Here is a 14,958-nt window from a genome sequence, read left to right on the forward strand (position 1 = left end):
CCGCATGAAAAGATTGAACCAATCGGGAATCCTCTGCAGATGCAACAAACGAAACTTCTTCTTGGTTATTAAATTCTGAAATCCAGTTTTCATTAATATGTATATTGTGCTCACGATATAGAGGGGTATTCACTAAAAACTGCAAAGCTTCCATAATCTTTCCGGGGCGTATGGTATCGATCATGTAATCATGATTGTATTCCAAACGCCTTCTTAAGTGAATTTGTATAACATGAGCCTCATCAAAGGACCTTCGTAGAGATGTCACAATATTGTTAACAGAAATTGGTATATTAACAACAGCACCTTTGAGCAAACTCTGACTTTGATATCCTAACGGACGGATTGTCATAAAAGGCAATCTAGGCATTATGAGACGTTCTTCAATTGGGGTTAAACCTTTCAAACAATCCGGTATTTCAGGAAAGTCTAGACCGTTAGCTAAACATATTTTTGGACGTTCTTTTTAAGAATCGCATTTTTGCAAGTAGCACAAAAATTGTAATTTCTACCTTCTAAAGGAAATTTTTGCATTAAAAAGAAGGCGTATGCAGCATTCGGCTGACCTTGCGCAATAGTTTCGAAATTTAATTTGCCAACTTGGTGTGAAAACCATACGCCGCAGCAAATACATATTTCAGTAGGGCCCTTATTTATATTTTGGAAATATATGTTTTTGAAATCTGTTAAATTGCCACTATTATCAGTTTCTATAACATTATTTTCTCTCGTTAATCGGATTCGTTGGGACTGCCTTTGGTTTTCAATTTGTCTATTGAGTGGGTTATCTCTACGAAGGCGAACTTGACCTTGTATAAGACGTCTCTGATTCAAAATTTCTTCCCTCATACCCCTCCTACTAAGCTGTCGACGTTGTGTTTATCTATCACGCTCCTCTCCTTTTTTCAGGATTTCTTCTTGCATGTTCGCTTTGCATTTGATCACGAATGCGCTCTAAATTCCTATACCCATTTCTTGCGCGAAGTTCTCTATGATCCCTAGTGTTCATCATAACGTACCTCAGGATTTTCTCGACGAGATCTATGACCTCGAGTATTTCTTATTTGCTCTTCAGAGCGAATTTGAGGATCTTGCCGCCTTGTTCTATGTTGAAGAGTATTTGCAATTTGCTCAACAGATCGAACCTCGGGATCTTCACGCCGAGACCTATGACCTCGAGTATCTCTTATTTGCTCTTCAGAGCGAATTTGCGGATCTAGCTGCCTTGTTCTATGTTGAACAGTATTTGCAATTTGCTCAACAGATCGATCCTCGGGGTCTTCACGCCGAGACCTATGACCTCGAGTATCTCTTATTTGCTCTTCAGAGCGAATTTGGGGATCTTGCCGCCTTGTTCTATGTTGAACAGTTTTTGCAACTTGCTCAACAGATCGAACCTCGGGGTCTTCACGCCGAGATCCATGACCTCGAGTATTTCTTATTTGCTCTTCAGAGCGAATTTGGGGATCTTGCCTCCTTGTTCTATGTTGAACAGTATTTGCAATTTGCTCAACAGATCGTACCTCGGGGTCTTAACGCTGAGACCTATGACCGTGAGTATTTCTTATTTGCTCTTCAGGGCGAATTTGGGGATCTTGCCGCCTTGTTCTATGTTGAACAGTTTTTGCAACTTGCTCAACAGATCGAGCCTCGGGGTCTTCACGCCGAGATCCATGACCTCGAGTATTTCTTATTTGCTCTTCAGAGCGAATTTGGGGATCTTGCCTCCTTGTTCTATGTTGAACAGTATTTGCAATTTGCTCAACAGATCGTACCTCGGGGTCTTCACGCCGAGATCTATGACCTCGAGTATCTCTTATTTGCTCTTCAGAGCGAATTTGCGGATTTTCCCGCCTGGTTCTATGTTGAACAGTTTTTGCAACTTGCTCAACAGATCGAACCTCGGGGTCTTCACGCCGAGATCCATGACCTCGAGTATTTCTTATTTGCTCTTCAGAGCGAATTTGGGGATCTTGCCGCCTTGTTCTATGTTGAACAGTTTTTGCAACTTGCTCAACAGATCGAACCTCGGGGTCTTCACGCCGAGATCCATGACCTCGAGTATTTCTTATTTGCTCTTCAGAGCGAATTTGGGGATCTTGCCGCCTTGTTCTATGTTGAACAGTTTTTGCAACTTGCTCAACAGATCGAACCTCGGGGTCTTCACGCCGAGATCCATGACCTCGAGTATTTCTTATTTGTTCTTCAGAGCGAATTTGGGGATCTTGCCTCCTTGTTCTATGTTGAACAGTATTTGCAATTTGCTCAACAGATCGTACCTCGGGGTCTTCACGCCGAGATCTATGACCTCGAGTATCTCTTATTTGCTCTTCAGAGCGAATTTGCGGATTTTCCCGCCTGGTTCTATGTTGATTTGTATTGATAATTTGTTCGGACAGACGTACATCGGAAACTAATCTACGATTAGCGTGACTTACAGTATTTTGTGACTGCTCACTATCTCTATATAAAGAGTTTGCACGACGACTTAGTAATATAGATTTTCTATTTAATCTAGGCATAATTAATTAATAATAAATGGATTAATATAATATATAAAATGCTTATAGATAATACTTATATAATTCAGTCCGTCCGGGTGTTAAAAGTTGGATCCTAGGTGCTGCTCCCTTTCACTGTAATTCCTTGTAAGTCCTTGCTATGACTCCTTTCCTGTTCCGTGTTTAGGTACTATGGTATACTGGTGCACATGTGTATAAGTGTTTGCTCGCCACTGTATATAATACGGTTTTGCTCGTCACTGTATATAATAATACTTTAAACACTATATAACCAATACACTAAAATTAGTTTGAATAAAGCACTTTGCTGGTAAAGACATCTAGTGAAACTGAAACTACAAACACAGTGTACGGATATTTATTATACTCTTGCAACATGTTGGTACAGCTTACGTACTTTTGTATACCTATATATAACTTAGCTATTCACTAACATAATAATACATAATATTTAGTTATATTTATATTTTAGAAATTAGTAGTTTATTTCATTGTATTGAAATAAAGTTCTCGGAAAACCCCTCCGTAAATTACTTTTGTTAAACGCTTTCTAAAACAGGGGGATCTATGGTACCTATTTAGAAGGGTCTACCCATGAAGGCTAAATTAACAATAACTTACATATAATAAGGTATGGTATACACATATGTAGAGCAGGTATGTAGATTTTCTTCTTTCTGTCTTAATATCTAAACCTTTCATAAGCTGCCAACGGCGCTAGGTAAAAATGTAATTTTCTTGAGTTTACAGTTCACCTCATGACCTTCATATTAAAATGTGTCGCAAAACTGAAATAATAGACAGTAGCATATAAACAGATGGTCGCTGTTTATCTATAACCACATAAAAAGGGTATTTAGCCCTTTTGATACTACATTACTAATATTTATTTCATGCAATTTTATCTAGAAAGATTTTTTTGCTCTATACAAAGTCCAGCACTCTTAGAAACTTTTTTAGCATTGTTGTCTGGTATATTTTATAATAAGTTCAACATGATGGCTGAGAAAATATACCTAACCACTGATTATCACCAAATAATCGAAGAAATATATCTATATAGAAATCTATATCTATCACTTTAGGTGATGCAAACAACTCTTTGGTGAACAAAACTATACTCTGTTGCAACATGTTGCGAAAGTATAAAAATTTTGCGAAAGAATTCAACATTCATTACTCGATTATTATTTGGTATATTATTAACTTATGTTATTGATCATATATTTATTTTGTGTCAATACTATTTTTTTCTCCGAAATGTTAACTTTTATAAAAAGAAGCTATTTAACTCAAACATGGTATATGTGATATAAACTGAACCAGAGGAGCGGAAATCAGTATTACAGGTTGAATTAAACATCCATTATTAAATGATATCGTGATTAAATTACAATCAAATTTGGTATCTTCTTGACTTATATTAAAAGCCAAACTCACTTAGTCTCAGTTTTATTGCTTGAAGTGAGATATACATAAGTATGAATGTGATATTAACTCCACCAAAGTGGCTAAATTTTATATTATAAGCTTAGGTGGCAAACGTCAACCAGAGAATCGGAATTCATTATATGAAGGTGTGAGGTTTATACTTAGTATATACTAATTTCATTCTAATTCAGCGTCAAACCACATAATTTTTAAGAAATCTTTCCCACTTAATTTCGTTAAAATATCACGTTGATCAACCGGAACGGTGTAAAGTCAGGTGGAAAGACGGAAATCATATATATATTGGGGATAGAGAAATATATTAATTTCGACATTGCTCAGCTATACTCGAGAACATATTTTGAAGCAATTTTATATATATAAAAAAAAAAGTAATACTCACTGACCGACATGTTCGGCATAAAACTGGTTAGAATAACGAAAAGCATTATAAGTAGTATATGGAATTTGAGGGCAGTATTAACCCGATTTTATTAATTTTTTCCAATACCACATACTACTAACATGCCACAGACTAATAAAATGCTCCCACTGTTGCGCTTTTAGTAGTTTTTAACAGTACCGTTACATGGGGAGTGGGCGGGGTTGTCACTCGATTTCACCCATTTTCACAGTAGGTAGAGGTGCTAATACATTTGCTTCCAGTGAATTTTGTTATAATAGCTTTAGTAGTTTAGGAGATATGCACATTAAACCTATTAGGGGCGAGACCACGCCCTTTAAAAAAAAACTTTTAACTGCAGATGCCCCTCCCTAATGTGATCTCGTGTACCAAATAACAGTCTTGTATCTTATTGCGGAGCTTAGTTATGACAATTTATTTGTTTTTGATTAATGGCGTTTTGTAGGCGTGGCAGTGGTCCGATTACGCCCATCTGCAATACCAACCGTCTTACTGTACCAAGAAACATGTGCACCAAGTTTCATAAAGATATCTCAATTTTTACTCAAGTTACAGCTTGCACGGACGGACGGACGGACGGACGGACAGACAGTCACCCGGATTTCAACTAGTCTCTTCATCCTGATCATTTATATATACATAACCCTATATCTAACTCGATTAGTTTTAGGTGATACAAACAACCGTTAGGTGAACAAAACTATTATACTCTGTAGCAACATGTTGCGAGAGGATAAAAAATGTCATGTTAAATGTACGGAAAAAGTAAAATGATTTAGGCACGGGTTAAAATTGAAAATAAGGAGCTTCTTTACGATGGATCCTGTTTTTTAGGGCAAAGACTGAAATTTAAGGGTGCATTTGTAAAAAAAAATCATCTTGGGCCGAAACGGACACCGAAGTATGAATACATATGTATGTATATATAAATAGAATGTACGTTGGATGATTTAGCAGTGGTATAGAGAATTTCCTTAAGATATAGCTGTAAAAAAATATTGAGGTTGGATTATTAGTACGCACACAAATGTATTAAGCATAAATAAAATTAAAAAGTGGGCGTATTTCTACCTCCCGTTCTTTAAAATATTGATGCTCTTAAAAATGTCTAAAAAACACACATCAATTTTTTAATATTGCACTCGCTTAATTGAATTAAAAATTTTAAACCACTATCAAAAATATCTTTAACAGCAAGCTTTCGGAAAATTACAAACATCGAAAATTCCGAAAACTTTTACTTTTGAAAATTTTTAAACCTATGGGGACATACATCACAAGAAATATTCGTGCTAATTTTATCCCGATTTATTAATTAGTGCTTCATTTGTATACTTGAAAATGAAAAAAATCAGATGGAATTTAAAGTTATGTTATATGGGAAGTAAGCGTAATTACTGTCTAATTTCGCCCATTTTCACACTGTAACATGGGAATGTCAAAGTAATTTTATACACATAATTTGGTTGAAATGGATGGAGTAGGTTCGGTGATATGTGGTTTCAACTAAATGTGGGCTGTATCATGCCCATTGTCCAATTTTGACCCCTGCTCCTATAAAGCCTTTTTATATCATCTAAGGCACAAAATTTTATGTTTCTGACGCATTTCGTTATTACCGCAGTTTCAGTAGTAGTAGTAACCAAACCGTTAAATAGGGAGTGGTTGTATTTGTCATCCGATTTCACCTATTTTCATGCTGTCGCAAGAGGTGTCAAAATAATATGTCCTGTGCAAATTTGACAGATATAGCTTGAATGGTTTGAAGTGTATGTATATACATTAAACCTATTAGGGGGAGGAGCCACGCCCACTTTGAAAAAAGTTTCAAACTACAGGTGCCCTCTCATCATCGCGATTGTGTGTACCAAATTACGGTTTTGTATTTTAGTCAGTCACTCAGATTTAAACTTGTCTCGTCATCCTGCTCATTTATAAATCCCTACTTATAATACATATATATATATATAATAATAATATCTATACTAATATTATAAATGCGAAAGTCCGTTTGTTTGTTACGCTTTCACGCAAAAACTACTTAACCGATCATCATGAAACTAGGAACACATACTCTTGGAGGTATCAGAATCAACATAGGATACTTTTTATTAAAATATATATAAAATTTTTACGGATGGTTAAAAAAATTATTTTGGAAGATCATATCTGTTTGAAAAATAAATTTTAAAATTTTAATTTTTGAAAAAAAAAAGTTTGGCAGATATGATTGTTTGTCGAAAAATTTTAAAATGTAAGAAAACAAAAATGCATCAAAAACGTAAATCAAAAAAATACCACCACCACCAAGTTGATAATAGCATTATGGTATTCGTGTACATACAATATGTTTAATAATCTTTAATATTTATTTAAGGGATTCAATGCGAGCACAGACGCGGAAATAGCTAGTATAATATATAACCCTATATCTATCTCGATTAGTTTTAAAGATACAAACAACCGTTAGGTAAACAAAACTACAATATTATGCTCTGTAGCAACATGTTGCTGGAGCATAAAAAGTCAATGTTTGCTATTGTTGTGCTCGACATACAGCGATAGCGATGGACTTTTGTTGCGAAACACAATTTCTATCGATATTAATATCGATCGATCATACTATCGTGCCTAGAAGAAACCTTGCGCAGCGTTTTTATTGATATGTTTTAAAATTTTCAACTCTTAACTGAATTTTTTAAAAGTAAATGTTCTCATCTATTTGCAGGTTCTTGTCCTTTTTCTAATACTTCTATTGTGCAGTTTGTGTTTAAAATTTAAAACTATGATCAAACCTCTCATATTGTAAGTCCCACAAACAATATTTCAATAATTTCTAAAATTTTCTTGTATTATGTTTTCCCCACCTGACGATTTCAGTATCTTTATAATTCTTACATTGGCTTTCATTCTCATGGCTTTCGTTACGTTTTTCCATTTCTTCTATGGAGTTATTGATTATAATGGATTGTGTAAAGATAGTACAAGGTACATGATCTCGCACTGCGATAGCTCCATTTATCATACTTTCACCTTTATGGTTACAGTTCTATATTATGTATATTTACACGTTTAACGTATCTTTACAGAATAAAAGCGGATAGTTTCATTTATTCGATGCACAAGCAATGCACGGACAATCAGAATGTATACAATTTATTGACAGACAATCATTGGATAATCAGTTTATCTGAATGGGATACCATCGATGAAACTGAAATAATTGACGATTGCAAGGACACTTGCACCATTTTGGATCGGGAATGTATAAAAAAAGTGCTTGAATATGAAAAGAATTATCCAAAAAAAAATTTTTGTGAATATGACGCATTAAACCAATCGTGGCTAGATCTCATCATTGACAAGAGTATAGCCAATAAGTAAGCAAGAAAGAGAAACCTCATATTAGATATATCCCACATATAATTGAATTTTTCGGAAATTTTAAATTAAGACTGCGACTACAGATAGTAGTACATTATTTTATAGTATCCTTATTTGGAATAAGATCACATTATGATAAGCGTAAGATGTTAGCAAAGATATTGACTATCCGTATATTCGAGTATATGTTGGTACCGATAAAATCTGGATATCAACCTGATTGATACCCGCATTTTCGAATATTATTTTCTACTAATTTTCAAACTCTTGCACTTATAATTAAGGATGAAACCAATTAAATAATTTAGGCTAATAAGATATCAGCCAATTCAAAATTTTGTCTAATAGCCAAGTCTGAAGTCTATGTTGTGATTCCTCCAAATTGTGACTGTATATACAATAGTATAATCTTCCTTACTTAGTTTTTATATTATAATCACCATTGTTACTATTTCTGTTTAATCAAATTAAAGTAAAAATAGAACGCTTTGCCTTTTGGATATGGCAAAAAAAGGGACAGAAGTTTCAAAGCTGCCTCCAGAAGACTATACACGGTGCACTACTGGTTATAAAGCGGGTAAACAATTTTCCAAATCGTTACAAGCTGCCTACGATGAATCAAATTCGTTGTGTGAAACTACTGTTCGCTCTTGTGAGGCATATGGAAGAGAAATCTCACACATCGTTGAGGATGTAATTGCGTTTAAAACAAATTCTGAAAACAAGCTTAAGCAAGTGCTTGGACCCTGTGATGTTATGCTTAGCTCTGCAAGGACAAAACAAAACGAGTTCTGTAACTGTGAATCGTACATATTGGTAAGTACAGACACACAATACAAAACTATATAATGCAATTAATTCAAATTTACTTCCTTTCGAGAGGACATACCGACAAATTATTCAAATGTATTGAACATGAAATATATAGCGACATTTATAAATGGAGAGAAGGGTTCATAACATATTTATACTCTTGCAACATGTTTCTACAGAGTATATATATTATGTTATATATAAATAATCAGGATGATGAGACGAGTTGAATCCGGATATCTATCCGTCCGTGCAAGCTGTAACTTGAGTAAAAATTAAGATATCTTATTGCAACTTGGTACACATGTTCCTTGGCACAAAACTAAGAACGTGTACGTAGATGGGCATTATCGGTCCACTACCTCGCAAACAAAACGGCATTAATCGAAAACGTATAAGATGCTATAACTAAGCCGTTAATTAAAATACAGAACACAAATTCGGCACTACGAATCTAATTAAGGAGGGGCACTCGTGGTTTGAAAATATTTAAAAAGTGGGAGTGGCCCGCCCCGTAATAAGTTTAATGTATCTCCCTCAAACCAATAAAGCTATATCACCCAAATTTGAACGCAACAAATATTTTCAACCCTTACGATAGTGTGAAAATAGGTAAAATCGGATGATAATCCCGCCCACTCCCCATGTACCGATTTTGTTAAAAACTACGAGGAGTGTGATAAATCAATAACGTCAGAGACACTAAATTATACACCCAGGTTAGCACAAGAGGGCTTTATAGGAGCGGGTATCAAATTTGGACGGTGGGCACCGCTCACTTTTAGGTGAATCTCAACCAAATTTACTACATAGCATTCTTACAATATTGCCATCTTAGAGTGCGAAAACGGAGGAAATCGGATTACAGCCACGGCTACTACCCATATAACGCAATTTTAAATTATATCTGATTTTTTTACATTCCAGTGCACAAATAAAACACCAATTAATATAATTAGAAAGTCCCTAACCAAAAACTGTTCAAATCGAACCAAAACTGTTCAGGCCTCTAGGTACCGAATATGTGGACCCCAGTGCCTACAGTTAACATTTTAACGAAAATATCAGTCAATGTGTGAGATATACATATAATATTAAACTCTGAGAGAATGCTTTCCTAATGATGAATGTCTGAGCGTTAAAAATGGGTTGAATCGGGTCAATATTTCCCTTAGCCCCATATACCTAATATAAAGAGTTTCGAACTTCCGGGTAACTTTATATCGCACACATCAGCCAATATGTAAGTTACCTCAATGCCAAAAATAAGTAAAATCGGGTGAAAACTTGACCTAGCCCTCATATAACTAATCACAGAATATTCAAACATCCGGTTGATTTTACTCCATGTATCTTGGTGATGGTAAGTGAAGTACCTTAATGAAACTCTGCGAACATTTTATTATGTTAATAGTATGTTGTATTGCCCAAAATTTATAAAATCGTGTCAATATTACCCTTATCTCTCACATACCTTATATAAGAATTTCAAATTTCTGGTTGGCCGTATGCCATATACCATATACAAGTACAAGATAACAGTCAATGTGTAAGATATCTTAGCAAAATTAACTGAACGTATAATACTGGATATACTATATAAGCAGTTTAAAAAATATGTGAATTTAGTCTACGAATTACCGCAACTCCCAAATTCTATATATATTTATTTTCGTTATTTTTATCAACCTTATGTCTTTCAGGTGTGAGTTATATCTTATGTTTATGTTCCCTTTTTGACTGTGTTACCGTTAACATATATAAATAAAATGTATACCGTTGGAAAGGAGAAAACATGTAGAACGGCACAACTGGATCACAGGTAAAAATGCGTTGGCGCAAATTCGGCGACTACACAACTACAAGCGCGGTGGCGCGTTACAGAAATCGCTGTTCTGTATAAGTGGCAAATACATATATCGAACAATTGTGTAACGTTTATTGTTTACGGCGGATTTGTGGTTGCGATTGTTTTTCATTTTTAATTGTGTTTGGACTTTGAGTGTTGCAATACAAGCTAAATTCTGTTAGGGAATGAACGCGATCAATTGTATCAGAATGTTGAATTTCTTCAGGATAAGGTGCTGTATTTGCGGATTCCTATGCTGAAATTGCGGATTCCTATGCCGATAACTTTTTTGTTGAAAAGATTTCAAAATGGCGCATCAGTTCGAGACTTCATTGGTATTTCATTCAAACAATTCATCAATATCCTATACTAATTATTTTGGCATCCTTTCGCAGATACCTACGTGGCCACATACGACAACAAATTCAAATTGACCGATTTGATTCGATTGTTCATTCAAGGAAGATTTAAGCAAAAACTAGAAACAGAAGAAATGATTTAGCACGATAATCTTTATATATATACTTCTTCTGTGCGTGTGTATGTCACTGAACTCCTCCTAGACGGCTGGACCGATTTTGATAAAATTTTTTGTGTGAGTTCAAGGGGCGTCGAGGATGATTTAGATTCCCAATTTGATCAACTAGATAATGTTTTACCAATGAATTTATTTATTTTTTAAATTGTTGTTGATGTTAAAACGTTTTACACAGAATTCCGGCAGACTGTGCTGCAGTTGTGTCAGATATTCAAAAATATATTTGAGTTGCAGGTTCGAATGGTAGATGGCGCTGAGGTAATATTCTAAGATAGCATTTATAAATTATGTAAGGCGTTTAGGGAGGGGGGGTGTTTATGAATCTTATAACTTCTTACCATGAGCAGGGAGGGTAGTGAATTTTGTATTACGTAAGGTTTTAGATTTAAAAATTCATCACTCTCGGTGTAAGAGTTGGCGTTATAGAATAGCGCCATCTGTACTTCATCTCTTTAAATTGATATTGAAACAGATAAAAATGCAACTTGATGCTACAGAGTATAATAGTTTTGTTCAGTAACGGTTGTTTGTATAACCTAAAACTTATCGAGTTAGATATAGGATTATGTATTTATAAATGATCAGGATGAAGAGACGAGTTGAAATCCGGGTGACTGTCTGTCCGTCCGTCCGTGCAAGCTGTAACTTGAGTAAAACTTGAGATATCTTCATGAAACTTGGTACACATGTTTCTTGGTACCGATCGGACCACTGCCACGCCCACAAAACGCCATTAATAAATTGTCATACCTAAGCTCCGCAATAAGATACAAGACTGTTATTTGGTCCAAAGGATCACATTAGGGAGGGACATCTGCAGTTAAATTTTTTTTTAAAAAGTGGGCGTGGTCCCGCCCCTAGTAAGTTTAATGTGCATATCTCCTAAACTGCTAAAGCTATGTTAACCAAATTCACTGGGCACAAATGCTTTTAGCACCTCTATTGACGGTGTGAAAGTGGGTGAAATCGGGTGACAAGCCCGCCCACTCCTCATATAACGGTACTGTTAAAAAATACTAAAAGCGCGATAAACCAAGCACTAAACACGCCACAGACATTAAATTTTATCTCTGGGATGGTATGAGATGACTTTATAGGAACCGCGTTCAAAATTAGTCGGTGGGCGTGGCACCGCCCATTTTTAGGTGAAAACCCATATCTTAGTATCTGCTTAACCGATTTCAACCAAATTCGGTGCATAACGTTCTTTTCATATTTCTATGCTGCGAAAATGGGCGAAATCGGACTACAACCACGCCTATTTCCCATATAACACCATTTTCAATTCCATCTGATTCTTTCACTTTCCACTATGCATATCAAGCAACAATGATTATATCAGGGTAAAACTGTGCATGAATAATACGTTTAAAGTATGCCACCTTGTGACCAAAAATGGTCTAAATCGAACCAAAACTGTTCAAGCCCCTAAGTACTAAATATGTGAACCCCAGTGCCTATAGTGGACCTTCTACCGAAAATATCAGTCAATCCACAAAGAAATCTCAAACGAGTATACCATTTGACTTTGCGAGAGTATAAAATGTTCGGTTACATCCGAATTTAGCCCTTCCTTACTTGTTCTATTGTTATTTTCGTTGTCATCTTATACGTGGAGTGTGGTAATAGATTAGTTAACTGTTTGTTTTGTAATTTGTTTTCTACAACTTATTTTAGATTTTATTCATATTTTGTTTAAATTCTTCAATAAAATTTAAATACTATTCACATTGCTAATAAATTGTATTTTCTATTGTTCGAATTTCGACCGCTGTGCACCTTAGTATTTATAAAATTGCTTGAAAATATCATCTCAAATATACCTCAGCAATGTCAAATATGAGATACTTAAACAAAATTAAATGAACAAGTTTTCTTAAAAATTGTGTGGGAATATGAACGAAATTGGTCTAGACATAAGTCCAAAACTTATGTACAGACTTGTATATCTCTAAAATAATGAATTGCGCTCCTCTGGTTGACGATTTTAACTCAACTCGTTACATTAAATTTAGTTTCTTCAGTTGAGTTTAGATCCCATATATATCAGTTGAAGATGTTTTTACAATTTTAGCTGACGGGAAGAAAAATATAGTCATAAACGAAGTGAGTCTGTGACCTAAATATACCTTAATAAAATACAAAATTTGATTGTAATCCATTTACAATTTCTTCGAATAATGAATATTGAATTGTTTTGCAACATTTTTTAATATCCTTGCAAGTTGCAAGAGTATAAAATGTTCGGTTACACCCGAACTTAGCCCTTCCTTACGTGTTTTTAGTAAATTTCATACTTTATGCTTATCTAGTGCAATATCAAAATCAAGATGCAACTGAATTCTCGCATAAAACTGTGTGACAATGTTCACAATCGAATTTTGACCTTTATTAGTATGCTAAAAGTCAGACTAACTAGGTCTATTGCGCGTTTTCTGTAGTCAGATTTGAAAATTTGTGGGTATTTTTTTGATCATTAAGAACGTTATGTTTCACCTCTTCAAATTATATGCGAAAATTTTTTAATTTAATTAAAACTAAAAAATAATCGAAAATCATCATTTAGCGATTTTAGCCATAGATGGATATAGATTTTAAGCGACTGGCATTATAAAACTTTCAACAATAGTATAAAACGTTCAATAGACTAGTTTATATCAATACTTAAAAGTCACGTCATGGATGTGTATTACAAAATGGGATATAAGAAAATATGACTAAAACTTAGAAACCTTCATGGAATTAAAAAAGACTACCTATTAAAATTTCCATATAACGGTATTTCTCTTTTAAAATACCAAAGTATATAGTCTTAACTTTAACTAATTTAAATTATCTCACTTAATAATTCCAATTTTAAATACATATTTGTAGAACGGTGTATGGGTTGGCAGTATTTTATTCCTATTGGGCACACTTTTGGCTCTCCTGCTATTGCCATGCTTACTGTGTCTGTTCGTCAAATGTAGCGAAGATGATTGTATGATTTCAAGGTAATAATAAACTGTATATGCACATATTATAAAGGAAGATGATAATATTTCCCGATCTTTAAACTCGCGTTAATATATCATATATCTAGTAATTTTATTAATCAAACTTAATTTTCCAGAAGAGATGGAGAAAGCGATGATAGCGATGAATTGGCCCATTCAATAGTATTGCCAGCTATAACACTACCAAAGCATGTAATAAACTCTCTACAGGAAAATCCCCGTGTTAACTACAAAGTTAAGAAAATCAATTAATCTGGAAGCATTTAAGTGATTCGTAAGTACATATGCTCTTATTTACATACCTACTACGTTACACTGACCATACTATTCTATTCAACATTATTTGCCCATCTTTTCTTTATATAATTGTTATATTTTAAGGTGAAAATAAAAAATCTGGTAAAAGAGCACAACAAGCCGAAAACGAAAAATATATTTAGAATTTGTAATATTTATATTGATAAATTATTGTTTAGAATTGCTAAAAAATATATTTATATGTATTTCTCTTTATTTCTTACCTAACATAGGCGCTTCGTTAGACACTTCTCGGCGCGCTTTTTAAGCTTTGCTATCTTGTCAAAAACTCTACAGTGGAGCACTCCAACAAAGTTATTCAGTTGAATAGAAACCAAGAACGTTTGTTGACATTTCATCAAGCCTCATTATATTCCAACTCAATTTGTTTATGTTTGTTTCGTCATTCTCTTAATTTTAGGCCAGAAAACCTTTATTAAACCTGTATGTCATAATGTTCACGAAATATACCATTAATTATTTGCTTTGGTACTTTCATCCAAAAAAATTAATTGGCCGGAGTCTAAAACAGCACAACAGAGGTTGTCAAAACAAGTTTTTATTATATTACCAAAGTAAAGCATGGATTATTTAAAAATGGGACTTTAACCTTTCATTAGACCTCACATCCCACAAATCTGTTGAACATAAACTGATAAAGGATCCATACGTTCATTTGACTTTTCAATGGATAGCTAAAGTAT

The 14,958-nt window shown here is 34.3% G+C and overlaps 1 protein-coding gene across 9 annotated transcripts in view; it reads left to right on the top strand.

The window, feature by feature from the left end:
* Nucleotides 1–14,958, top strand: part of LOC106623431 (uncharacterized) — a 65,484-nt gene that overhangs the window by 14,403 nt on the left and 36,123 nt on the right. For 2 of the 9 annotated variants that reach the window (XM_070106337.1, XM_070106340.1), the window contains exons 9-14: nt 7,106–7,182; nt 7,258–7,365; nt 7,467–7,757; nt 8,235–8,577; nt 13,836–13,954; nt 14,074–14,231. In XM_070106337.1, coding sequence (XP_069962438.1) covers nt 7,106–7,182; nt 7,258–7,365; nt 7,467–7,757; nt 8,235–8,577; nt 13,836–13,954; nt 14,074–14,209 — 1,074 coding nt within the window. In that variant the 3' untranslated portion in view covers nt 14,210–14,231. Of the gene's footprint in view, nt 1–7,105; nt 7,183–7,257; nt 7,366–7,466; nt 7,758–8,234; nt 8,578–10,277; nt 10,759–10,818; nt 11,232–13,835; nt 13,955–14,073; nt 14,232–14,338; nt 14,403–14,487; nt 14,767–14,958 lie in introns of those variants that run through there. The other 7 variants (XR_011395097.1, XM_070106338.1, XM_070106339.1 and 4 more) reach the window with 7 other exon arrangements.

Source organism: Bactrocera oleae, chromosome 3, assembly GCF_042242935.1.
Source record: "Bactrocera oleae isolate idBacOlea1 chromosome 3, idBacOlea1, whole genome shotgun sequence".
Classification (NCBI taxonomy): domain Eukaryota; kingdom Metazoa; phylum Arthropoda; class Insecta; order Diptera; family Tephritidae; genus Bactrocera; species Bactrocera oleae.